Source organism: Somniosus microcephalus, chromosome 8 (assembly GCF_052327205.1).
Source record: "Somniosus microcephalus isolate GS21.2 chromosome 8, FLI_Smic_1.0, whole genome shotgun sequence".
NCBI classification, from domain to species: Eukaryota; Metazoa; Chordata; class Chondrichthyes; order Squaliformes; family Somniosidae; genus Somniosus; species Somniosus microcephalus.
The window spans coordinates 15368845-15396672 of record NC_140994.1 but is presented as its reverse complement, the minus strand read 5'-3'; the positions used below and the strand labels follow the sequence as shown (position 1 = coordinate 15396672).

Here is a 27828-nt window from a genome sequence, read left to right as displayed (position 1 = left end):
GACCGCCCGCTGCCTGGACCAGTTGATATCCACTTTGGCCAGGCCCAGGAGCAGTCCTACGAGGAGGTCACACCCCCCACAACCCCCCGACCCGACCTTCCCGCTCCCACCCCACCGCACCGGGTGACCAAAGATCAGGAGTGTGGGACTGAAGTGCAGCCAAAAATCGAGGAGCAGCCCCTTCAAATAGTGAAAGAGGGGCTACAACCTCTCACACTCCACATACACGTGGAACGCGGACTCCTCCAGGCCGCAGAAAAGGCAGGTGGCCTGAGAGTCTGTGAACCGACTTTCAGTTCTGACAACTTGAAATGTTAACTCTGTTTCTCTCTCCACAGATGCTGCCTGACCTGCTGAGTATTCCCAGCATTTTTCTTTTTTTATTTCAGATTTCCAGCATCCACAGTACTGTATTTTGCTTTTGTATTAATAATTTATTGGACGGGACTGCTCCGTGCAACACCTTCCAGGACAAGTGCTGGTGAGGTGGGGATTGCGCTGCTGGTGAGGTGGGGATTGCGCTGCTGGTGAGCTGGGGATTGCGCTGCTGGTGAGGTGGGGATTGCGCTGCTGGTGAGGTGGGGATTGCGCTGCTGGTGAGGTGGGGATTGCGCTGCTGGTGAGGTGGGGATTGCGCTGCTGGTGAGGTGGGGATTGCGCTGCTGGTGAGGTGGGGATTGCGCTGCTGGTGAGCTGGGGATTGCGTTGCTGGTGTGGTGGGATTGCGTTGCTGGTGTGGTGGGATTGCGCTGCTGGTGAGGTGGGGATTGCGTTGCTGGCGAGGTGGGATTTTGCTGCTGGCGAGGTGGGGATTGCGCTGCTGGTGAGGTGGGATTGCGCTGCTGGTGAGGTGGGATTGTGCTGCTGGCGAGGTGGATTGCGCTGCTGGTGTGCTGGGATTGCGCTGCTGGTGAGGTTGGGATTGCGCTGCTGGTGAGGTGGGGATTGCGCTGCTGGTGTGCTGGGATTGCGTGCTGGTGTGCTGGGATTGCGTGCTGGTGAGGTGGGATTTTGCTGCTGGTGAGGTGGGGATTGCGCTGCTGGCGAGGTGGGGATTGCGCTGCTGGCGAGGTGGGGATTGCGCTGCTGGCGAGGTGGGGATTGCGCTGCTGGCGAGGTGGGGATTGCGCTGCTGGCGAGGTGGGGATTGCGCTGCTGGCGAGGTGAGGATTGCGCTGCTGGCGAGGTGGATTGCGCTGCTGGCGAGGTGGATTGCGCTGCTGGCGTGCTGGGATTGCGCTGCTGGCGAGGTGGGGATTGCGCTGCTGGTGAGGTGAGGATTGCGCTGCTGGCGAGGTGGATTGCGCTGCTGGCGAGGTGGATGGCGTGCTGGGATTGCGCTGCTGGTGAGGTGAGGATTGCGCTGCTGGCGAGGTGGATTGCGCTGCTGGTGAGGTGAGGATTGCGCTGCTGGCGAGGTGGATTGCGCTGCTGGCGTGCTGGGATTGCGCTGCTGGCGAGGTGGGGATTGCGCTGCTGGTGAGGTGAGGATTGCGCTGCTGGCGAGGTGGATTGCGCTGCTGGCGAGGTGGATTGCGCTGCTGGCGTGCTGGGATTGCGCTGCTGGCGAGGTGAGGATTGCGCTGCTGGCGAGCTGGGTGGGGGAAAAAAAAGGGTCGGTCACGTGGTGTGAGCGCCCCAGCCAGCCAGCGCGCACGCGCACTGGGCTCAGCATCATGGCGGTGCCATACAGCCAGCCGCCGTTAGCCGTTTACCTGTGGCTGTGGAGCGGGCTGGCGGTGGCCCAGACGGCCTTCCAGCCGGCGTACCGCCGCGCCGAGTTACTGAGCATGCGGCCCGACAGCACGTCGGCGGGCGCCGTGTTCCTGGAAGGCGGGCTGCTGAAGGTGGCGGAGGGGACGCGCTTCAAGCTGCGGCTGTACGGCACCGGGCTGCGACGCAGCGGGTTGCTTGGCAACGGAGGAGGAGGCCGCGGCCTGTCGTTCATCGAGATGAGCGGCCTGGTGGACACCGGCGGCGGGCAGCAGCGGCTCTGCCAGCAGCACAGCTCGGACATCGCCGTGCTGGGCTCGACTTTCAGCGAGCGCTCGGCCCTGGTGGAGCTGGAGGCCCTGTACCTGCGCAAGGGCGAGAAGATGAAGCGCTACTCGCTGTGCGCCCGGGTGGGCGGCCTGGGGGCCCGCCAGTGGGTACACTTCAGCACGCCCGACTTCCAGCTGGCCGTGGTGGAGCAGGAGAAGCGCAGCACCCTGCGGCTCCAGCTGCTGGTCACTTTGCTCTTCGTCTGCCTCTCCTCCCTCTTCAGCGGCCTGAACATCAGCCTGATGGCGCTGGACCCGGTGGAGCTGCGGGTCATCCAGAACAGCGGCACCGACAAGGAGAAGGAGTACTCGGAGCACATCGAATCGGTGCGCAAGCACGGCAACTACCTGCTGTGCACCCTGATGCTGGGCGATGTCCTGATGAACTGCTCGCTGACCGTGTGGCTGTGCGAGATCTTCCACAGCACCTGGTTGACGATCCTGGTCTGCACCTGTTGCATCTTTTTCTTCAGCGAGCTCATCCCTCACGCCGTCTGCTCCAGGCATGGCCTGGCCCTGGCGTCCAAGACCGTCTGGGTGACCAAACTTTTCATGGTCATCACCTTTCCCGCCTCCTATCCCATCAGCAAACTGCTGGACCTGGTCCTGCACCAGCAGATAAGCAATTTCTACACCAGGGAAAAGCTGCTGGAGATGCTCCGGGTGACTGATCCTTACAATGATCTGGTGAAAGAGGAGCTCAACATTATCGAGGGAGCGCTTGAGCTCAGGAATAAGACGGTCGAGGACGTTCTGACCCCTCTGAGCGATTGCTTTATGCTGAACTCCGAGGCGATCCTGGATTTCGGCACGATGTCGGAGATCATGCAGAGTGGCTACACGAGGATTCCTATTTATGAAAACGAGCGCTCAAACATTGTTGACCTACTTTTCGTGAAAGATCTGGCGTTTGTGGACCCAGATGACGACATGCCTTTAGCAACGATGACCAAGTTTTATAACCATCCTCTGCATTGCGTGTTTAATGACGCAAAACTGGATGTGGTGCTGGAAGAATTTAAAAAAGGTGAGGCTGTACATTTAGTAGTTTAGAATTTGAGCTGCTTCGCTGGTGTTTTGCTTTCAAGACTATTATTAGAAGTGGCAGTTGTTTTAACCTGTTGGATTATTATTTTGGAATTGGTTATATAATTGAGAAGGAAAACATTTCAGGACGATAGAGCGGGACTAATTGGACAGCTCTTTCAAAGAGCCTCCTTCTGTGCTGTAAGATTCCAAGTCGACTTTGTAGATATTCAGCAAAACTTGCTTGTTCACAGGTTCAGAAATCCACTGGAATTAAATGTTTCAGCGGTAGCTGTCCAGGGTCTATTTCAAAATGCTGTGTGCAATAATTGCGTTGTTTTGACTTACAATCCTCAGATGTTATTGCAGCAACGTGACGGACAGCTGCGTTTCTCAGTCAGCTGGTGCCCAGAGAAGAGTTTGACTTTGGATGGGACAATGTTGTCACTAGGGGTTCCAGAAAGTGTTCTGCTCGGTATTTGAAATTGTACTGGCAACTGTCTGAGGCAGAACCAGACTGTTCACAACCTTGGTGTCATATTTGACCCCGAGATGAGCTTCCGACCACATATCCTCTCCTGTCACCGAGACCCCCAACCTCCACTTCCGTAATATCACCCGACTCCGCCCCGTCTCAGCTCAGCTGCAACCCTTGTCCGTGCCTTCGTAACCTTTAGACTTGACTATTTCTTGTTTGTTTGTTCCGGGATGTGGGCGTCGTTGGCAAGGCCAGCATTTGTTGCCCATCCCTAATTGCCCTCGAGAAGGTGGTGGTGAGCCGCCGCCTTGAACCGCTGCAGTCCGTGTGGTGAAGGTCCTCCCATAGTGCCGTTCGGGAGGGAGTTCCAGGATTTTGACTAGGCGACGATGAAGGAACGGTATATTTCCAAGTCGGGATGGTGAGAGACTTGGAGAGGAACTTGCAGGTGGTGGTGTTCCCATGCGCCTGCTGCCCTTGTCCTTCTAGGTGGTAGAGGTCACAGGTTTGGGAGGTGTTGCCAAAGAAGCCTTGGCGAGTTGCTGCAGTGCATCTTGTAGATGGTACACACTGCAGCCGCGGTGCGCCGGTGGTGGAGGGAGTGAATGTCTAAGGTGGTGGCTGGGGTGCCAGTCAAGCGGGCTGCTTTGTCCTGGATGGTGTTGAGCTTGTGTGTTGTCATCCAGGCAAGTGGAGAGTATTCCATCACTCCTGACTTGTGCCTTGTAGATGGTGGAAAGGCTTTGGGGAGTCAGGAGGTGAGACACTCGCCGCAGAATACCCAGCCTCTGACCTGCTCTTGTTGCCACAGTATTTATGTGGCTGGTCCAGTTAAGTTTCTGGTCAATGGTGACTGAACAACTAGCAAAAGACCTAGATGACAGGTTTGGAAGGACAAACTATGTCTTATATTGAATGAGTGCTTTGAACTGGGTTGCTGGGATGTTTACATGTTTGCCACTGGTAGTAGTGGGAGCAATTTGAAGTAAGAGTAACACAAGAAATGTATTGGCCCAACAGTAAAGTATGTGGGTTTAAGTATGTTTTTCTCCCATACTATATTGGTACCAATATGCTAAGTAAGTTCAATAATAACACTGATTCATGTGTCTTAATTCCTAACGTATAAAGTGTACTTTTATCTGTATGTAATTAAAACTGTTACTTCTGGCACATGTCTGATCTGTCAGGGCAAGAGGTATGTTGGTTGGGTTAATATTACACTACTATTGGTATGTGGGGAAAAAATTATCGCTATAAAAAGTTGTATCATTAAAATGCAAAAAAACCCACAAAACAACCGATCAAATCCCTGAAAAAATGTACAATCCTTTAATGTTCATGTTGGTTCATGATGCACCTCTCTATTTGTTACTAAAAATTACCATTTGTAACATAAACACACTCTGGGGGAAAAAACACACTTATCCATTCCATTTAAAAAAAAATTTGTTCTTGGGATGTGGGCGTTGCTGACGAGGCCAACATTTATTGCCTATCCCTAATTGCACCTGAGAAGGTGGTGGTGAGCCGCCGCCTTGAACCGCTGCAGTCCTTGTGGTGAAGGTACTCCCACAGTGCTGTTAGGGAGGAAGTTCCAGGATTTTGACTCAACGACGATGAAGGAACGGCCGATATATTTCCAAGTCAGGATGGTGTGTAACTTTGAGGTGGTGGTGTTCCCATGTGTCTGCTGCCCTTGTCCTTCTAAGTGGAAGAGAGATCGGGTTTGGGAGGTGCTGTCGAAGACATCCATCTTCTAATCCCTCCCAACAGCTTTTCTCTGCACAGCCTGCTCCTCTCTCAAGGTCTTTGAGTTTGCCTCCTGCCCTGTTCACGGAGCCAGGATCTTTCAGTTTTGCCGTCCTTCCCAATATTGTTTGCCTCTCTGTGCACATATAACTGTTGGCCGGACCTTCATCAACAGCAAATTAGATGTAAAAAAGGGACACAGATGAGAAAAGTGTGTTTGAATGGACAAAGCGAAAGCAACAAAGGGGAAAAAACAGATGGAAATATGGTGCAATAGAGAGATGAGAAGTGGGTAATTTAATCAGTTGGAAAAGAAAAGTGAAAATAAAACCTGACAAAAGTGTGTGAGGCATGCAGAGTGACACAAAGAAGGAAGAATAATAGAAGACAGAAAAACAGGGAAACTAAGTCACGCAGAGTGAGCGAAGCAGAGACACCGTTTCAAGAAGAGCAAGAATTTTTAATTGATTTCTAAGTCATGCCATGAGAAATCAATTTATTTAAGAAATATTGAAGGTCTGATGTAATTTTTATAACCAAAATATGTCAAAATAGGAGTATGGTACACAACTGTGACCTGTAATGCAGAATTTACAATAATTGGTTCACATTTGACAAATAGCTGCTGCTAGAAAAAGGGTTTACCCAACTTTAAAAGGAATTGTTGCTGTTTTTTGTCAATCTATAATGTGATGCAAAAGTGTTACAAAAAAGCTATTATAACCTATGAAATCAGCATCCAGGTTGCCACCATTTGCAAGTCCAGTGGAAGTTTTTTTAATGCTCGCAATTCACATGAGAAACTTTAAACATGCCGTTCTACATATTTAAATTTCCTGCATGTATTGCAAGCATTAAAAATATTCTGCAATTGTGAGACTTGCACGCAAGACACTATGGCCTAGAAATTGGGTTGGGGCGCAAAAGTCGCCTGAGCGCAGGATTTAGCGCAGCGATCGGAGTGATACCGATCGCCAGAAATTCAGTTTCAGTGCCCCTCGAGGAACTCTGGGAGAGGCTCGAGGCGCTCCGCGTCCCTCTTAGGGCGCTGAAACTGATTATCGCAGCGCAACGTGCCGCAGCGCCACATGCTGCGGCATGGCACGCTGCGGTACTGCAGGCCTTCCTCCCACTGTTAAGGGGGAGGTGCCTGCAACAGCGTGATCCCCGCTCGCGAGTGCCGGCAAATGAGCCCGGCACCAAGGAGAAGTGCCGGGCTCTCGGGAAACAGCCGGCAATGCCGCGGGGGGGGGGGTGGTTAGGAGGCCGGGGACGGAGGTGCTGGCAGGCGGCCGCCGAAAAAGCGGCCGCCCCGCACCTCCACCTTAACTTGCGCCGCTGCCGGCACAGTAAGGCCCCGTGAACTGGGCGCGGGTAGCGAACGGCGCAACTGCGGCGTTCGCTACCAAATATCGTGAACAGGGCACGAATGGGGTGCTGTGCACACCGATGACATCATCGGTGGCGGCGCAGCGCAAATGCCTAACGCCACCATTAGCGCCCCTACTGAATATCGCGGGAGACGCAGCCACTGGCTGCCTCTTTAGGCGCTAACAGGTGGCGCTACTCACCCAATTTCTCCCCCTATGACTTTTGGATGTTACTACATGTAAGGCAGCAGAATCAAAGATGGGCATTCAAAAAGCCGTTGGATGCAAGGCTGGATGAGCTGGAGTACAAACTAAAGGGATAAGCTCTAGAAGATAAGGAAATTGCAGATGGTTTAACCATAATCTTCCAAAGCGTGCTCGATTCAGGAATTGTCCCTTTTTAGATTGGAAAATTACAAATGTAACTCCATTATTTAAGAAAGGCGAGAGGCAGAGAAACCGGCAAATTATAGACCTGTTAGTGTAATGTCTGTTGTGGGGGAAGTAATTGGAATCTATACTTAAGGACAAAGTGACTCAGCACTTAGAGAAATTTGAGCTGGTTAGAGAGAGCCAACATGGATTTGTACAGGGTAGGTTATGTCTAATGAACCTAATTGAATTTGTTGAGGAAGTAACTAAAGTAGTAGACAAGGGAATGTCTATTGATGTAGTATATATGGACTTCCAGAAGCATTCATAAGGTTCCACATGAGAGATTGTGAGCTAAAATGAAAGCTCATGGAACTGAAGGCAAACTATTGACCTGGTTAGCAGATTGGTTAGGCAGTAGAAGACAGAGTAGGGATAATGGGTATATACTTGAATTGGAAGGAAGTGACTAGTGGTAATAAAAACAGAAAACATTGGAAATACTCAGCAGGTCAGGCAGCATCTGTGGAGTGCGGAACAGAGTTAACGTTTCAGGTCGTTGACCTTTCGTCAGTGACTCGTGGTGTCCCAGAAGGATCTGTGCTGGTGCCTCAACTATTCCCTATATTTATTAATGACTTAAATAGCACAATAGAGAGCCATATATCCAAGTTTGCCGATGACAGAAAGATTGGCATTCTCCTTAGCGCAGAGAAAGCTAAGAGGAGATTTGATAGAGGTTTTCAAAATCATGAATGGATTTGATAGAGTAAATGAAGAGAAACTGTTTCCAGTGGCAGGATACAGATTTAAGATGATTGGCAAAAGAACCAGAGACGACATGAGGAAACTTTTTTTTTTACACAGCAAGATAGTGCGTTCCAGAACACAACATCTGAAAGGGTGGTGGAAGCAGATTCAATAGTAACATTCAAAAGAGATTGGATAAATAGATTACATAGAGTGCACAGCACAGAAACAGGCCATTCGGCCCAACTGCTCTTTGCCAGCGTTAACGCTGTACACGAGCCTCACGCCACCCCTCCTCATCTAACACTATCAGCATAACGTTATAGAAATTGAAAACCTGCTTTTGCTGAATTTGTTCCCTGAAAATGAATGTTTGTTTGGGGCTAAGAGCAAAAAGGTACTTGAAGGGGGAAAAAATGTACAGGGCTCTGGGGGGGTGGGGGGAAAGCAGGGGAGTGGGATTAATTGGATAGCTCTACCAAATAGCTGGCACAGGCACGATGGGCTGAATGGCCTCCTTCTGTGCTGTGTGACTCTATGATTCTTAGTGAGTGGGGAAAACTGTGGCAGATGGATTTCAATGCAGGTAAGTGTGAGGTCATCCATTTTGAACCAACAAGGGATATATTTGAGTATTTTTTAAATGGTGAAACACTCGGAACAGTGGAGGTCCAAAGGGATTTACAGATGTACAAAGAACACTAAAATGTAGTGGTCAGGTACAAAAAGTAATCAAAAAAGCTAATGGAATGTTAGCTTTTAGCTCTAGAGGGCTAGAATATAAAGGGGAGGAAGTTTTGCTACAGCTATACACAGCCCTGGTTAGACCACATCTGAAGTATTCTGTAGTTCCGAGCACCACATCTTAGAAAGGATATATTGGCCTTGGACGGAGTGCAGTGCAGCTTCACCAGAAAGTTACCAGGGCTCCAAGGGTTAAATTATGAGGAGAGATTACATAAACTAGAATTATATCGAGGTTTTTACAAAGTTGGGATTTCTGATTGCAGCATTGTTTCACTGGTGATCTGAATATCATACTGTACCACAGAACCATGAATATTACCACAATGGATTTTGATATTCAAAAAATTGGAGCCATAGTGCCATTAGTAACAAGATACTGACTTGAATGACAGAACACGAGCACAGAAGCTGGTGTTATCTTAATTTTTTTAATTCATTCTCGGGATGTGGCATCACTGGCAAGGCTAGCATTTATTGTCCACCCCATGTTGCTCTGAGAAGGTGGTGCAGATTGTTTATTTTTTGTAGCTGTTTGGTAAAACTAAATGGCCTGCTAGGCCACTTAAGAGGACAGTTAAGAGTCAACCACATTGGTGTGGGACTGGAGTCGCGTATAGGTCAGATCAGGTAAGGACGACATTAGTGAACCAGGTAGGGGTTTTTACGACAATCTGACAGCTTCACGGTCACTTTTATCGATACCAGCATTTTTTTTAAAATAAATTTATTTCAAATTCTCAAACTGCCATGGTGGGATTTCAACTCGCATTCTCTGGATTATTAGTCCAGGCCTCTGGATTACTAGTCCAATAACATAAGAACATAAGAAATAGGAGCAGGAGTCGGCCATACGGCCCCTCGAGCCTGCTCCGCCATTCAATAAGATCATGGCTGATCATTGACCTCAACTCCACTTTCTCGCCTGATCGCCATATTCCTTGATTCCCCTAGAGTCAAAAAATCTATCAATCTCAGCCTTGAATATACTCAATGACTCGGCATGCACAGCCCTCTGGGGCAGAGAATTCCAAAGATTCACAACCCCCTGAGTGAAGAAATTCCTCATCATCTCGGTCTTAAATGGCCGACCCCTTATCCTGAGACTATGCCCCCTAGTTCTAGACTCACCAGCCAGAGGAAACAACCTCTCAGCATCTACCCTGTCAATCCCCTTCAGAATCTTGTATGTTTCAATCTGATCACCTCTCATTCTTCTAAACTCCAGAGAGTATAGGCCCATTCTACACAATCTCTCATCATAGGACAGCCCTCTCATTCGAGGAATCAGTCCAGTGAACCTTCGTTGCACCGCCTCCAAGGCAAGAATATCCTTAGATAAGGAGACCAAAACTGTGCACAGTACTCCAGGTGTGGTCTCACCAAGGCCCTGTACAATTGTAGCAAGACTTCCTTACTCTTATACTCCAACCCCCTTGCAATAAAGACGGACATGCTATTTGCCTTCCTTATTGCTTGCTGTACCTGCATGCTAGCTTTCTGTGTTTCTTGCACAAGGACACTCAAATCTCTCTGAACACCAACATTTAAAAAATATTCTGTTTTTCTATTCTTCCTACCAAAGTGAATAACCTCACATTTCCCTACATTATGCTCCATCTGGCACCTTACTGCCCACTCACTTAGTCTATCTATATCCCTTTGCAGACCCTTTAGAAACATAGAAGATAGGAGCAGGAGTAGGCCATTCAGCCCTTCGAGCCTGCTCCGCCATTCAATGAGATCATGGCTGATCATCCAAATTCAGGACCCTGTCCCTGCCTTCTCCCCATATCCCTTGATCACTTTAGCCTCAAGAAACATATCCAACCCTTTCTTGAATATATTTAATGAACTGGCCTCCACTGCCCTCTGTGGCAGAGAATTCCACAGGTTCACCACTCTCTGGGTGAAGAAATTCCTCCTCATTTCTGTCCTAAATGGCTTACCCCTTATCCTTTGACTATGACCCCTGGTTCTGGACTCCCCGGCCATCAGAAACATTCTTTCTGCATCTAGTCTGTCCAGACCTGACAGAATTTTATAGGTTTCGATGAGATCCCCTCTCAATCTTCTAAACTCCAGTGAGGATAAGCCCAATCGACACAATCTCTCCTCGTACGTCATTCCTGCCATCCCAGGTATCAGCCTGGTGAATCTTCGCTGCACTCCCTCCATGGCAAGAACGTCCTTCCTCAGGTAAGGTGACCAAAACTGCACACAATACTCAAGGTGCGGTCTCACCAAGGCCCTGTACAACTGCAGCAAGACATCCTTGTTCTTGTACTCGAACCCTCTTGCTACGAAGGCCAACATACCATTTGCCTTCTTAACCGCCTGCTGCACCTGCATGCTTACTTTCAGCGACTGGTGCACAATAACACCCAGGTCTCTGCATTTCCCCTTCTCCCAATCTATTGCCATTCAAACAATAATCTGCCTTCCTGTTTTTGCCACCAAAGTGGATAACCTCACATTTATCCACATTGTAGTGCATTTGCCATGTTTCTGCCCAATCACCCAACCTGTCCAAATCGTACTGGAGTTTCACGACATCCTCCTCACAGCTTACCCTCGCACCCAGCTTTGTGTCGTCTGCAAATTTGGAGATATTACATCCAATTCCCTCGTCCAGATCATTAATATATATTGTGAACAGCTGGGGTCCTAGGACCGATCCTTGCGGTACCCCACTAGTCACTGCCTGCCACTCGGAAAATGACCCGTTTATTCCAACTCTTTGCTTTCTGTCCGCCAACCAGTTCTCTATCCAAGTCAATACCTTGCCCCCAATCCAATGTGCCTTAATTTTGCACGCTAATCTCTTATGCGGGACCTTATCGAAAGCCTTCTGAAAGTCCAAATACACCACATCCACTGGTTCTCCCTTATCTATTTTACCAGTTACATCCTCAAAAAATTCCAGTAGATTAGTCAAAACATGGATTTACAAAAGGTAAATCATGCGAGTTTGGCCGATCCTGTCACTGCTTTCCAAGTGCTCTGCTATTACATCTTTTATAATAGACTCTAGCATTTTCCCCACTACCGATGTCAGGCTTATCGGCCTATAATTCCCCACTTTTTCTCTCCCACCTTTTTTGAATAGTGGGGTAACATTAGCTACCCTCCAATCCATGGGTACTGTTCCAGAGTCTATCGAGTTCTGGAAGATGACCAGCAATGCATCTACTATCTCTAGGGCCACTTCCTTAAGTACCCTGGGATGTAGACCATCAGGCCCTGGGGATTTATCGGCCTTCAGTCCCATCAATTTTCCTAACACCATTTCCCTACAGATACTGATTTCTTTCAGTTCCTCCCTCTCATTAGACCCTATGTTCCCCGGCATCTCTGGGAGGTTATTTGTGTCCTCCTTTGTGAAGACAGAACCAAAGTATGTATTTAGTTGGTCTGCCATTTCCTTGTTTCCCATTATAAATTCCCCTGATTCTGACTGTAAGGGACCTACGCTTGACTTCACCAAACTTTTTCTCTTCACATATCTATAAAAGCTTTTACAGTCAGTTTTTATGTTCCGTGCAAGTTTACTCTCATATATTCTATTTTCCCTTTCTTAATTAATCCCTTTGTCCTCCTTTGTTGACTCCTAAACTGCTCCCAATCCTCAGGACTATTGCTTTTTCTAGCCAATTTATATGTCCTCTCCTTGGATCTTATGCTATTCCTAATTTCCCTTGTTAGCCACGGTTGAGTCACCTTTTTTGTTTTATTTTTATGCCAAACTGGGATGAACAAATTCTGTAGCTCATCCATTCGGTCTTTGAATGTTTGCCATTGCCTACCACCGTCAACCCTTTGAGTGCCATTCCCCAATCAATCCTACCCAACTCGCTCCTCAGACCATCGTAGTTTCCTTTATTTAAATTCAGGACCCTAGTCTCTGAGTCAAATACTTCATTCTCCATCTTAATGAAGAATTCGATCATATTATGATCGCTCCGACCCAAGGGGCCTCTTACAACAAGATTGCTAATTAATCCTTTCTCGTTACATAATACCCAGTCTAAGATGGCCTGATCTCTGGTTGGTTCCTCGACATATTGGTCCAGGAAGCCATCCCGTAAACACTCCAGGAATTCCTCCTCCACAGTATTGTTACTAATTTGGTTGGCCCAATCTATATGTAGATTAAAGTCACCCATGATGACTGCTGTGCCCTTATTGCATGCTTCTTTAATTTCCCTTTTAATGCCATCCCCAACCTCTGCCTTACTGTTTGGAGGTCTATATACCACTCCCACTAACGTTTTCTGCCCCTTAGTATTTCTCAATTCTACGCATACAGATTCCACATCATCAGAGCTAATATCCTTCATTACAATTGTATTAATCCCTTCTTTAACCAGTAATGCTACCCCACCTCCCTTTCCTTTTTGCCTATCTTTCCTGAATATCGAATACCCCTGGATGTTGAGTTCCCAGTCTTGGCCATCCTTGAGCCACGTTGCCGTAATCCCAACCAAATCATATTCGTTTACTTCTATTTGCGCAGCCAATTCATCCACCTTATTACAAATGCTCCTCGCATTAAGACACAAAGCCTTCAGGCTTGTTTTTTTTTAACACTCTTAGACCTATTAGAATTATTATTTATTGTGGCCATGTTTGATTTAAACCGTTGATTTCTCTGACTGCCACTTTTGCTTTTATCCTTCCTATCTTTTGCTTTTATCCCTGTTTTCCTTTCCTCTGTCTCCCTGCTCAGGTTCCCAACCCCTGCCATTTTAGTTTAAACCCCCCCGAACAGTGCTAGCAAACCTCCCCGCAAGGATATTTGTCCCGCTCTGGTTCAGGTGCAACCCGTCCGACTTGTACAAGTCTCACCTTCCCCAGAAGCAGGCCCAGTGATCCAGGAAACTAAAGCCCTCCCTCCTGCACCAACTCTTTAGCCACGCATTCATCTGCTCTATCCTCCTATTCCTATACTCACTAGCACGTGGCACCGGGAGTAATCCAGAGATTACAACCTTTGAGGTCCTACTCTTTAATCTGCTACCTAGCTCCCTAAATTCTTGCTGCAGGACCTCATCCCTCTTCCTACCCATGTCGTTGGTCCCAATGTGAACCACGACCTCTGACTGTTCACCCTCCCCCTTCAGAATGCCCTGCAGCCGTTCAGTGACATCCTTGACCCTGGCACCAGGGAGGCAACAAACCATCCTGGAGTCACGTCTCTGGCCACAAACGCCTATCTGTTCCCCTTACGATAGAATCCCCTACCACTAGTGCTCTCCCACTCTTTTTCCTCCCTTCCTGAGCAGCAGAAGCACCCCTGGTGCCAGGAAGTTGGCTGCTGCTGCCGCCTTCTGATAAGTCATCCCCCTCAACAGTATCCAAATTCGTATACCTGTTTGAAAGGGGGATGGCCACAGGAGTCCCCTGCACTACCTGCCTGTCTCTACTGCTCTGCCTGATGGTCACCCATTTCCCTTCTGCCTGCGCAGCCCTACCCTGTGGTGTGACCAACTCACTATATGTGTTATCCACGACCCTCTCGGCATCGTGAATGCTCCACAACCCATCCATCCGCAGCTCCAGCGCCTCAATACAGCCCGTTAGTAGCTGCAGCTGGATGCATTTCTGGCACACGTGATCATCAGGGACACTGGCAGCGTCCCTGAATTCCCACATAGAGCAAGAGGCGCATAACACGGGGCTGGGCTCCCCTGGCATGACTTACCCCTTTAATTAATTTAAATTAATTCAATACCACCAGTTAAAGATATACTCTAGGGCGCTTATTTACCAACTGTCCCCATTCCTCACAGCTTACTGCCCCACCTAGCTTTGTATCGTCAGCAAACTTGGATACATTACACTCAGTCCCGTCATCTCGGTCATTAATATAGATTGTAAATAGCTGAGGCCCAGCACTGATCCTTGCAGCACCCCGCTAGTTACAGCCTGCCAGCCTGAAAAAGATCTGTTTATCCCTACTCTCTCTTCTGTCCGTTAACCAATTCCCTATCCATGCTACTAAATTACCCCCAACCCCATGAGCCTTAATCTTGTATAATCTTTTATGTGGCACCTTATCGAATGCCTTTTGGAAATCTAAATATTCTACATCCACTGGTTCCCCTTTATCTACCCTGCTAGTTACATCCTCAAAAAAACTCTAATAAATTTGTCAAACATGATTTCCCTTTCATAAAACCATTTTGACTCTGCCTAATCATAATATGATTTTCTCGATACCCTGATATCACTTCCTTAGCAATGGATTCCAGCATTTTCCTGACGACTGATGTCAGGCTAACTGGCCTGTAGTACCCTGTTTTCTCTCTACCCTCCTTTCTTGAACATGACCACTATGCAATCGTACTCCCTAACAGGAAACAGAAATGTCTATGCATATATAAATTGCAGGCATGGTGCCGGTTTATCAAAAAGTCCGGATTACAGAGCGATATAGTTAAAAGGTACGAGAGCTCCATACACAACAACAAATCCAGGCTTCCCTGTTGCTTAGCGACATGTGCAGGAACTCCGGCCACAGACCAAGCGTCCCTGTTGCTTAGCAACAAGTGCACGAACCCCAGTTACACAGCCACAGATCCAGGAACGGCCACTAATATGAAGTAAAACTTACCTGAACCTACTCCTGAATTTTGCCGGTTAACAGAGGTTTCTGGTATATAGAAATAACAAATGACTAAGGGTATGTCATGAGTTTAAAGTAATCTAGTAGTTCTTGATGTGTACTTCATAGCTTCTTGCTGCTTAAGATGCAATCAAAATCACCCAATTTTCTCATAGCCTTTTAGCACAATCCTAGCAGTTGTTTGTATTTAGCATATATTTCCCCACGTGTGTAATCTTTTAAATTTCTAAAAGAGAATCTTGCATTTTTAATTATTTTTTTCTATGCATTGGGCTTTACGTCCAATGGACGTATGACTGCGTATATTTGAACCCCAGTCCTGGTAGACACTCAGTCATATTTAAAAAGTGGCTAAAGCTTCCTTTGGTTGTTCTTTCATGTTTGTTCATTAGCTGAACCTGTATGGAAAATTAGCAGATTTAAAATCAGTGGAAGGAAAGGTTCCACATTTATCAATAAGTTAGGAGGCACAGTAAGTTGGATGGATGCGAGGAGGAAGTTACAAAGGGACATAGACAGACTAAGTGAGTGGACAAAACTATGGCAGATGGAGTTCAATGTGGGGAAGAGTGAGCTCATTCTTTGCTTGTAGTCCCATGAGTTTAGAAGATGGAGGGGTGATCTAAAGGTATTTAAAATGATAAAGGGCAGATACAGAGAAACTATTTCCTCTGGTGAGGAAGTCCAGAACAAGAGGGCACCATCTTAAGAGCTAGGCCATTCACGAGTGAATTTTTGTCGGGTAAGGATATCAAGGGATATGGAACAAAGCCTGGTAAATAGAGTTGAGGTATAGATTAGCCATGATCTAATTAAATGGTAGAACAACGGGCTCGAGGGGCTGAATGACCTAACACAAGTACAACTTGTGGTACAAGTCCTATGATATCCTCCATTATAAAAATCTTCACTGCATCAATAATGGTAAACACTCTAATTACAGCAATTCAAACATATAAGGAGAAAAAATTGCCGGGATATGAGGAAAGAGCGGGGGAGTGGGACTGACTGGATTGCTCTTCGAAAGAGCCGGCGCAGACTCGATGGGCCGAATGGTCTCCTGTGCTGTGATTTGGCAGAATATGGAAATAAATGAACATAAAAAGAAAGCAGTAATTTCAAACCTTGACTCTGTTGGTTTATGGCTTCTCACGAATCCTCCATTTAGATTAGTTGTGAGATCACACCCTGCTCTACATTATCTCTATATTTTTGTATGGGTATTTATAATTTATTAAAATTTAAACCTTTTATCAGCATATCTAACCTGCTATTGTAGACATTGTACATTACTAAATTGACTTGCTTAGATCTTTATATAGAAGGCAATTGATGTAAGAAGCAAACAAATGCTGCAATATAGTCTTAATCTTGATTGGTTAATGCACATGCCAGATGTGGTTAATGCACATGCCAGATGTGAAATTTAATGTGAATTCCAAATGCATTCTGAATTCATATCTAACCAGTGAGGCATGGTATTTCAGTGATGATCTAATGTATCCTATTATTCCCTTGAGGTTTTGTTACTGTATTGGTGAGTTTGGTGAAGGCCACATTACTGGAACAGGTAGAAATGTCCTATTTTTTTAAGAGTCAGCGCAAATGCTTAAAGGATAACTTCTTGCAAATGGTGTATCTGTCACAGCTCTAGCTTTTGCAATTAGTTCATCTTCTGTGGCATTTTCTTGCTATTCCCCTTTCCCGATGGCACATATGTGGCCTCTGCATGTTGCTTTTTCATGATAGCCGCATTGAGATTAAGGACTCTGAAATGCAGAGAATCGCAGGCTTGTACCTGTGTATTGCTGTATGATGCAGGACACTAAACCTCCAACACATTGCACCATTGTTAGTTTTTACTTCAAAGATTCAAATTTGTAGCAGTGATGTAATGACATTAACATATCAGTGATGCCATTACTGCATTATTCTTGCTGGTCTTGGTAATGAAATGATAACCTCCCTCCTGCAGTCATTTCAATAATCATAAAATACTAGCTCCTCGGAGCAGCTTGAGGCTGAGGCACCATTTTAAAGAGACTTAAGTATCCTGCAGATTCATCCAGAAACCTAAGTTTTCAAATGCAGAAACATGGTTGCATAGCTAGAATTGTGAATTGGGAGTTTTCTACTATTACACTTGGGTGTTTAGAATCTAACATTTCGGAATTCTAGAAAAATAAAAAGTGAGACAACATGACATGTCACAATGTAGGCTATCATATATGGTGCATTGTCAGGGATAATTTCATCGTCATTCAAAATTGAGCAAATGGGGGAATTCTGGAACTAATTTAAGGTGATGAAATAAGAGTTCACACAAGATGCGCAGTGCACAATATTAAAGCATACTGACCCGAGGAAGCAACTGCTCCACTAAATACAGCACTTCAAGGCTGGCAGGAAGAAGCTCTGCTCCTGCCAGCCCTGACGCAGTAAATAAATCTAAACTAGATATACAGGACAGAAATTCCCAATACTGCATGCGGATCTCAAACGCATCCGGTAGCTTACTGAAAAATCACGTGAATTTCAGTGGACAGAACATCACGGGCAAAGCAGCACCTGCGATTTTTTGATAAATTGTCACACTGGTGACTTGGGAGTCTTCAAGCATTCAGCAAAACTGTTTCCGCTAGTTAATAAAAAGAAACTGTTTCCAATGGCTGAAGAGTTGATAACCAGAGGGCACAGATTTAAGGTCATTGACAAAAGAACCAGAGGTGACATGAGGAAATACCTTTCTACGCAACGAGTGGTTAGGATTTGGAATGCACTGCCTGATAGGGTAGTGAAAACAGATTCAGTAGTAGCCTTCGAAAGGGAATTGGATAACAAAGCAGAAAAAAATTGCAGAGACATGAGGAAGGAGTGGGACTAACTGGATTGCTTTTCGAAAGAGCCGGCGCAGACTCGATGGGCCGAATGGCTTCCTTCTGTGCTGTACTATTCTATGATTCTATACTTGAAGGGATAATTACTAGTCCTAGCCCCTTTAGGGCTACTCCGGATCAGGCGTATTCCCCAGACGTTCACCTTCAACTAAAGTTAGAGGTAGCCGAATCCTAAAGACGCTTAATTGGGTCTAAAGGTCCAGACTATCTCTCCCTAAAGGAAAGGAACGACCTGAAGATGTTACCGTCCTCCAGATAGCACTTTTAATAAGTTTAACTAGACTGTAACCTACCGGATATTATGAGGGTCCAGATAACTCCCCCAGAATTCTGCAACTCCTCACCAAAGAGTGTACAGAGATTGAATTTGCGAGTTTAATACAGAAGTACTATGTGAGACAATTCTAATAAAATATAGATTTATTAAAGAACCGACATGTAATTACAGCTGGTGATTCAGTCACAACATTAACAGTTCCAAATACAAAAGCTTACAAATCTTATCAGAGATCCTTATTCTCAAATCTTAACTTCGTTACATTTTTACATTTCTTAGTCTATTCCAGGATATCCACCAAAATCAAATACCTTTGATACCCGAGACTCAGAGTTAAAGACTTACAGAACCTGCCTCTGAAGCCTGAGAATTGCTTTGCCCCTTTCAGCGAATCTATCTTCCCATTTGAAAGTTCTATATTTATACCCTTTTTTCAGTGGTATGTCCTTTGAAGTTTTCTGCTGATGTAAGCTAATTATCTCTAGTCATTTTTCTGTTGACCCCTGCTATTCTTAGTCAGTTCAGCTGGTAGCTTGCAGAATTATGGCTGCTGTGTAGGTGTCTCAAGCTTATCATAAATAACGGTTGTAACAGATGTATCTATTTGATGTCATTTTTCTCAGTCTCCTCTTTGTATCTTTTGCATTTAGAACACCTCAACTGGTTGCAATACAGACTTTGTGTCTCCTAGGTGTTCCAAGTTCAACACAAAAACAATGTGATGGCTGGTGCCTCCCGTGTTTCATTTGATGTCAGGTGTTTCTTTTACTTGATGTCATTTTTACAAAGGCACATGTTTCTTTAATGTTCTGTGTTTCTTTCCAAAGTGTTGGTTTATAACACTTAAACTGGGTGTATCATTGTCTTTTTTCCAATGCTGCAAACTTATAGGAACCTCCAATCTGCTGCTTCAATAGGGCTATTGTTTCAGTGTCAACAACTTATATTATCTCAAAAGCCTGTATGCTGTTTACAGCTTTTGATTGTTAAGGCTTCCAGACCCAGTATGTCATGTTTTAATAAAGTCAAAATTCTGTTCATAGGATGGTGTTTTTTTTCCCTGAATATGGCATATTCTTTCACATACTTCACTGTGCAATTATACATCTCAAAGTGCTATCTGCAGATACAACGCAAGTTTTGAAGGCAAATATATAGTTCCGTAATTGTTTCTCACAGTTGAAGTGACGTACTGTAATATGAAATATTCACATATCCACCATTTGGCGTTACTGAGATCTTAGTGTCCACAGGAGCCTCCTGCTGTTGGGATAAGTGTGAAAGGACTATCTGATTACTACATTCCCTTCCTGTGAGGAAGTGCTTGATCTTGCTGGCTATGTATCTGTGGTTCAGAACTTACTATGTGGAGAATTGTGGACTAGAACCTGTATTTTACCGTTTGTGTCTGGAATAAATTTTAGTTAGCTGCTCGGTGTCAACATCATCGAGAAAGTTGGCTGGGAGGAGTGGTTCTGCAATACGATCTGGTAGCCAATGTTCCCTTTTGTTGTGTATTTTGAATGTGTATTAGAATTTTCCCACATGGGATACCATAGTGGTGATTTGCAATGCACTATGGGAAATGTAGTGCATTGAGTGAAGAAGCACATTGTAAATAAAATGGCCGTTAACTAAACTCTCCACCCCGGAGTCCTTCTTAATTGTTATATAAGTAAGGGTATAAAACCCCTTGAGACACAACACCTTTAAGTTGCGCAGCTCTCTGAAGGTCCTGCGCAGCCGGCTTTTAAATAGAAAAACTGCGCATGTGCGATATTTTGAATGGGCCATACAGCTCATTAAAGGGGCTGCGTGGCCCCCAAAATAATTACAGGGAACATAGCGTATGTTGTAGTGCAGGGTGGATTTGGAAACAAACAACACCACCAAAATAACTGTGCGCAGTTGCTCAAAACCAATGACCACGACTTTAGCACTAATCCATACAGATCAGCAATGTACAAATTGAATTGCTGGACATTATGAATGGGCTGTGGTCAGAACAAAATGGCAGACATGACAGAAAAATGCAGTCAGCATTTACCTGGTCACTGGTAGTGTTTTACCCCCACAGGCAGAGATGGTGTTCCCAGCTTTAAAAAATCACATCTCATTTATAATATATAACTGTCTTCGAAAATAGCCCTGGCATATAAGCATGCTAAGAAACCATCAGAAGACACTATCATTAACTTATAGATGCTATAACAGTTGTGCCATTTTAACAGTGTACATTCATTCAACTCCCTCACACCATAGAGGATTCGTACCAAGATTCTCTACTTAAAAATCAACAAAAGTAAAAACAGAAAGATGTTGGGTTGATCTTTCACATTTTTTACAAAAGGTTAAAACTGCTTAGAATCGTAGAAACTTATGGCACAGAAGGAGGCCATGCTTCTTTGGCATTAATCCAAAGGATAAATTGTGCTGTTTTTGTAGAAATTTCTAATCCGCCCCCTGCTTTTGAGTTGTTTGATTATAGCAGGAGAGATGGTTAACTGTAATGTTGTTTGCTACATTGTTATTGCATATATTTAACTTAGGGTTCCATTAAACTGTAATGACTGATCAGTGAGCCATAAAACAAATACAGATGTAATTTCTCAGCACAGAGCATCAGATGGTAGAATTAACATTCATTAGAATGTGAAGTTCCTACTTCTGATGGAGTAATGCTTTAAAAACCACATTCTTCAAAATGTTTACAAAATCATTGCAGGGTTATTTTAATACTTAGTTTTGTTGTCATATTTCTTTGAATAAAGCAATATGCTCCAGTTTCTCCGCTCCTCTGCTGAGAGTGGTGATTCATTCTGGGGTGAGGTCCCGCAGGTGCTGGGCAATCCCTGATGCCTCACCCACGTTGCCATTCTTCAGGTACGAGCGTAAGCAATGAGTGTCCGCAGGATGTCCATGTGGCGCAGCACAGCTGAGCCTGAGTCTATCCTCTCTTTACTCCACAAGCACATGTTCCAGTAGGTGGTCACTGGATAGCAATCTGGAGCCAGAACCCTGACTATATTTTCCTCCCCAGCCCAGTTCAGTGGAAGCAATTGTGCCAACTGCTGGGACCATGGGCCTTCCACACCAGACAGGACATGTCCCCACGAATGGTGTATTTTGTAGAATAGCTCTGGCTGTTCTACAAAATATGGCACTATAATGTAATTTGAAAAGATGGCACTATGCAATGTAATTTGGCTGATGTCTCAGTTGGGTCTATTACCTTGGCAAGGCATAATGACTTTTTTGAGTCCTGTGAACTGGACTAGAACCCCAGAGGTAGAGTTCAAATCCCACCATGGAAAGTTGTAAAACTGAATACAATAAATCTGGTAATTTGTGGGCTAGCACCAGAAGAAAATGTCCATGAAAGCTGTTGGACTGCAGTATGAAAGCATCCTGACAAACTGTATCACAGTATGGTATGGCAGCTGTAGCTACTGTGACCGGAAAGCCCTGCAGCGGGTAGTCAAAACTGCCCAACGAATTACCGGCACCCGGCTACCGACCATAGAGCACATATACCAGAAACGCTGTTGACGGAGGTCACGGTCCATCATCAAAGACCCTACCCACCCCAGCCACAGTCTGTTCGCCCTCCTGCCATCTGGGAGACGCTACAGATGCATTCGCACCCGTACGACCAGATTTAGGAACAGCTTCTTTCCCAGGGCTGTCATCCTACTGAACTCCACAAATAAACTCTAAAGCCTGCACATCTGCCAATGCACTTTATTAGGGTTATGTTTATGTTAATATACTACAAACCAAATGTATGTTGAATGTTTAAATGTCTTAATCCAAATGTACACTCTCGGGAGCCGCAAGCCTACATTTCGTTGTAGTGCACTTGTGCACTAACAATGACAATAAAAGTTGATTTGATTTTGATTTGATTTTTTAAAGACCTGACCAGTTCACTGCTGCCCTTCAATTCACTGACGTGACTATTCCAACGCACTCCTGGCCGGCCTCTCTAGTTCTACCCTCCATTAACTTGAGGTCATCGAAAACTGCCGCCCGTGTACTAACTCGCACCAAGTCCCGCTCACCCATCTCCCCTGTGCTCGCTGACCTGCATTGGCTTCCAGTTAAGCAACGCCTCAATTTTAAAATTCTTATCCTTGTTTTCAAATTCCTCCCTAGCTCTGTAATCTCCTCCAGCCCTATAATCCCTCTAGACCTCTGTGCTCCACCTATTCTGGCCTTTTGAACATCCCCGAATTTAGATGCTCCACCATTAGCAATCATGCCTTCAGCTGCCTAGGTCCTAAGCTCTGGAATTCCCTCCCTAAATCTCTCCGCCTCCACTTCTCTTTCCTCCTTTAAGATGCCCCTTAAAACCTACCTCTTCAACCAAGCTTTTGGTCATCTGCCCTAACATCTCCTTATATGGGTTGGTGTCAATTTTTTTTTTGATAACACTCGTGTGAGAACCGCCTTGGGACGTTTTATTACGTTAAAGACGCTATATAAATACAAGTTATTACCTACTTGGTCCGGGCTACACGCGACTGTAGTGATCAATAGCATGTCATTCTATAGTGAACACTAGGTGGAGCTGTATATAGCTGTATGTATAAGACTACACTACCCAGCTATATATTATATTAAGACTACATTACCCATGAGGCTAGGCTACCCACAAGGCAGCAGTCAAGATGGAAGCCTCTACAAGATGCTGTACAAATCCACATGTGCTCAATAAAATAACTAGCAAAAGCTAGCTGTGTTCATAATAAGAATGTCTATTTATTAATGAACATAACAGCGACCCCAGTCCATATAATGTGGTTTACTCTTAATGCATTCAAGATAACTAGTGAGGGGCAATTAAGCGCTGCCTTGTTGATGTCGCCCACGCCCAAGAAGAAAAACAAAACAATGCTCCATCTTCAAACTATAAAAACTTTACTACATCTTTTTTGTATGAAATTTTAAATAGGAAAATATTTGACATTTAAAATGGACCTCGGCTTCTCTTCCCCCTCAATATTTCTCCCTCGCTCTTGTTCAGTATATCTTCCTTTGTCAGCTTTCTCATTATTTATTGCTGCTGCTGCAGCCTTTTTACTTTCTGAGGAGAGAGTGCTGAGGGCGGGTTCCCACTCTCCCTGAAGTCTGCCACATTTACTGTTGGCGTCAACTTGGACATACTAATTGGCTGGGACAGTTGGAAATTTTAGTGAGAGACGGGACTGAGTCCTGGATTGATGCCATCAGCTCCAAAGGAAATGGATGAGGTATGTGAACTACCCACATGTTCAGATCTCTCTCTTTCTCTCTACCGAGGTTTCTGCTCCCAGACCTGAATGATTAACTTCTAATGTGGCAGTTACACTAATAGTCTTGTGTGGGGCTCTTTCCGCATGTGCATTTTGCTTTTTGTTCCTCATCGGGATACTTGCATAGGAAAGTCAGCTGCCTGGATGGCAGTCAAGAAGTATGGGAGGAAGTGATCCAGGGTGTTCAAAGGGCCTGTGGGGTGCTTTGTCCTGTCGGAGCATTGTTGGCTGTCACGGCAGCTGCACCCAGGAGATTTATTTTTGCAAATATGATTGGGTATAATCTTTTTTGGTGGAATGTGATTGGGAGAAAGGTTTTGTGCAATAATAACAAAGGCAGAATATAACCTATTAGAAATCAGGAAAAACATAGCAAGTTAAACATTTAACCAATGAGGATGAAGAAGAAAGGTGATTGGTTCAACAGAAAGCAGGCTTGACAGTTATGACATAGATGATTGACTTGATGTACATGGCAGACACAAAAAATTGGTACATCAGGATACTTTACCTTCAGTGCTGTTGTTTTTGTCCAGATGTGATTGCTTCTAGGAAGCTGGCCGCAGTAGGAAGCCTGGTTTCATCCAGCCCGCTTGCTGATTCTTTGGAAGTGATTCCAGTACCTGCAGTAAAGATGATTCATTATTCATGTCCTCTCACTGAAAAACAGATGAAAATTTAAATAGTCAGTTCCATTAAAGTGCCACATCGAGTGTCCAAAACGAGGACTTTTCCATGTTATTGTATGCTTGTTCTGTCTTTTTGAGAGAGAAAAGTGTCACCTCCCTCAAAATATATACGCCACAATCATGTTGCACCATATCAGTGCACCACATAACTTACTGAGTGAAGAAGTTAGAGGTAGTGTTAAGATTTTGCAACTAGTGGGTTTTAGTCACATGGAGAATGCAAAGTTAACTTTGTTCTCAGTTAAAAGTGAGACGTCGATCACTTTTAGTTTTCTTTTAACTTGGCGTCAAGTGCGTCCCAAAATTCCGAGCCATTTGTAGCTCTTTTTGCTTTTAATTCTTTTCCATTCCTCTTCTGAGGCACTTACTCATGCTGGGATATGGTTCCACAAGTATGAGAAACTCTTCAGAACATGGCCATTCTTCATGCATGACCCTCGAGTGTGCGTGTGTGTGTACAAGTATGAGGAACCCTTTAGAACATGTGTGTGTACGCATTTGCTTGCGGGCAGGCTATTCGACCATGTGGAATGGTTAACCGAGCCAAGCTTGATCCTCTTCTCACCCAATATCCACAAATGGGCATTTGTAGCAATCCCAATTGGCAGTGGGAACGCTAGCTGATTTTTGCACCTTCTTTAGGGCAGAGACGAGCTGTAATTCCCTCACTACTGCCTCAAGCTAACAGCACAGGGTAGAGATTGAACAACAGCTTCCAATTTACATAGCGCCTTTAATGTAGCGTAATAAGGTGCTTCACAGGACTGTAATCAGACAAAAATTGACACTGAGCCAAAGAAGGAGCCATTAGGACAGGTAACCAAAACCTTGGTCAAAAAGAGAGGTTTTATGGAAGTCCTAAAGGTGAAGAGGCAGGGAGGTTTAGGGAGGGAATTCCAGAACTTGGGGCCTAGGCAGCTGATGGCACAGCTGCCAGTGGTGGGACAAAGGATGTGGGGGATGCACAAGCGGCCAGAATTGGAGGAATGCAGAGTTCTCGAATGGTTGTAGTGCTGAAGGAGGTAACTGACATAGGGAGGGGCGAGGCCATGGAGGGATTTGAACACGAGGATGAGAATTTTAAAATCAAGGTGTTTGGTAACTGGGAGCCAGTGTAGGTCAGCAAGCACAGGGGTGATGGGTGAATGGGATTTGGTGTGAGTTAGGATACGGGAAACAGAGTTTTCAATGAGCTTAAGTTTATGGAGGGTGAAAGTTGGGAGGCCAGCCAGGTGAGAATTCGAATAGTCGAGTCTGGAGGTAACAAAAGCATGGGTGAGGGTTTCAGCAGCAAATAGGCTGTGGCAGAGGTGGAGACGAGCGATATTATGGAGTGGGAAGCAGGAGGTCTTGGTGATGGAGAGGATATGGGTTTGGAAGCGCAGGGTCAAATCCGGCACAGACACGATGGGCTGAATGGCCGCCTCCTGTGTCGTAAATTTCTATGAAATCGGATGCTGAGGTTGCAAACAGTCTGCTTCAGCCTGAGACAGTGACCAGGGAGGGGGATGAAATCGATGGCTAGGGAACAGAGTTTTTGGCTTTAAGAATTTGCTGGTCTGTATGGCTTCGTTCCACACTGAGTGGTGCATTTGCCATCGGGGGTGCTGTTACACTGTTTTAATGTAAATCTGGGGCCAAGGAACATATGTTACGCATTTATTTTATTTATGCGCTTTTATTAAATATGAATTAAATGACTGTTTTATGTATGATCATCTATAAATTATGTTGCATAACATTTCTTTTACTCATTTTGTGAAACAGAAATTGCTGTGTGACAGATTTTGCCTGATTGTGCTATTGTTCTACACCCACATCCTATTCAAACAAAATTTTTTAAAAATGTTAATGAGTGTGCAAGAAGTATGGAAATAATAGCAGGAATATTTTTCTCATTTTTTAATTTTGTGTTTTCTGTAATTTGATATCATTGGTGGTGAAATTGCAAATACTGTCTTCTGCCAGCAGAAATCTACATAATAAAAGCAGACTGCAACTGAATATTGGCACTATCTGTGACCTGAGTGGGAGGCTGCGGTTTGGAGTCCCACTCTGTTCCTGATCTGAACTTTGCTAATTAGCGAGGCACTGCACACCGATTACATATAGGAACAGGTGTAGGCCATTCAGCCCCTTGAGTCTGTTCTGCTATTCAATTAGATCTTGGCTGATCTATACTTCAACTCCATTTACCGGCCTTTGTTCCATATCCCTTGATACCCTTACCGAAACAATTATCAATCTCCGTCTTCAAAATTTCACTTGACCTAGCATTCTCTAAAAGATCCTAATCATTGTATGAATACTTTGTAAAATCAGATCCTGAATACTACCAATTTAATTTCTTGAGGAATGTCCCACAAAGTTTCTCCCTGCCTCCCCCCCCCCCCCCCCCAAGGAAAATCAAACAAAAGTGCAGAATGCCTATCCAATCCTACATTATACATCATCCTTCCTTCAGCTGAGCTGTTAAATTGCGGCCTTGTTTGCCTATACAGGTAGACGGTGAAGATCCCATGGCCTTCTTTGAAGAAGAGCAATGAGTACTCTCAGTGCCCAGGTCAACATATCTCCCTTGACCAACACCACCAAAAACAGATTAATTAGTCATTCATCTCATTGTTGTTTCTGGGCCCTTGCTGTGCACAAGGTTGCATAACATTAAGAACATAAGAAATAGGAGCAGGAGTAGGCCAATCGGCCCCTCGAGCCTGCTCCGCCATTCAATAAGATCATGGCTGATCTGATCCTAACCGCCAATCTACTATCACAGAACCATCTCCTGAATCTAACAGAATTAGACACACGAAATAGGAGCAGGATCAGGCTACACGGCCCCTGGACCCGCTCCGCTACCCACAGGGCCATGTCCGATCCGAACCTAGACTCATGTCCAAATTCCTGCCCGCTCCCCGTAACCCTTAATTCCCTTTACTTCTAGGAAACTGTATTTCTGTTTTAAATTTATGTAATGACGTAGCTTCTACAGCTTTTTGGGACAGCATATTCCATGGACCTACCACCCTCTGAGTGAAGTAGTTCCTCCTCATCTCAGTTTTGAAAGAGCAGCCCCTTATTCTAAGACTATGCCCCCTAGTTCTAGTTTCACCCATCATCGGGAACATCCTCCCCGCATCCACCCGATCCAACCCCTTCACAATCTTATATGTTTCAATAAGATCGCCTCTCATTCTTCTGAACTCCAATGAGTAGAGTCCCAATCTACTCAACCTCTCCTCATATGTCCATCCCCTCATCCCCGGGATTAACCGAGTGAACCTTCTTTGTACTGACTCGAGAGCAAGTATGTCCTTTCTTAAGTATGGACACCAAAACTGTACGCAGTATTCCAGGTGCGGTCTCACCAATACCTTGTACAACTGAAGCAATACCTCCCTATTTTTATATTCTATCCCCCTAGCAATGAAAGCCAACATTCCATTGGCCTTCTTAATCACTTGCTGCACCTGCATACTAACCTTTTGAGTTTCGTGCACCAGAACCCC

At 45.2% G+C, this 27828-nt stretch overlaps 1 protein-coding gene across 10 annotated transcripts in view; it reads left to right on the top strand.

Annotated features, from left to right (window-relative positions):
- Nucleotides 1–1660: 1660 nt before the first annotated feature.
- LOC147113335 (metal transporter CNNM4-like) overlaps nucleotides 1661–27828 on the top strand; it is a 122688-nt gene continuing 96520 nt past the window's right edge. For all 10 annotated transcript variants that reach the window (XR_015079178.1, XM_085994274.1, XM_085994276.1 and 7 more), the window contains exon 1: nucleotides 1661–3069. Coding sequence is in view for 9 of the 10 variants with exons in the window: in XM_085994274.1 (XP_085850400.1) it covers nucleotides 1677–3069 (1393 nt within the window). In the remaining variant the exon portion in view is untranslated. The remainder of the gene's footprint in view (nucleotides 3070–27828) is intronic.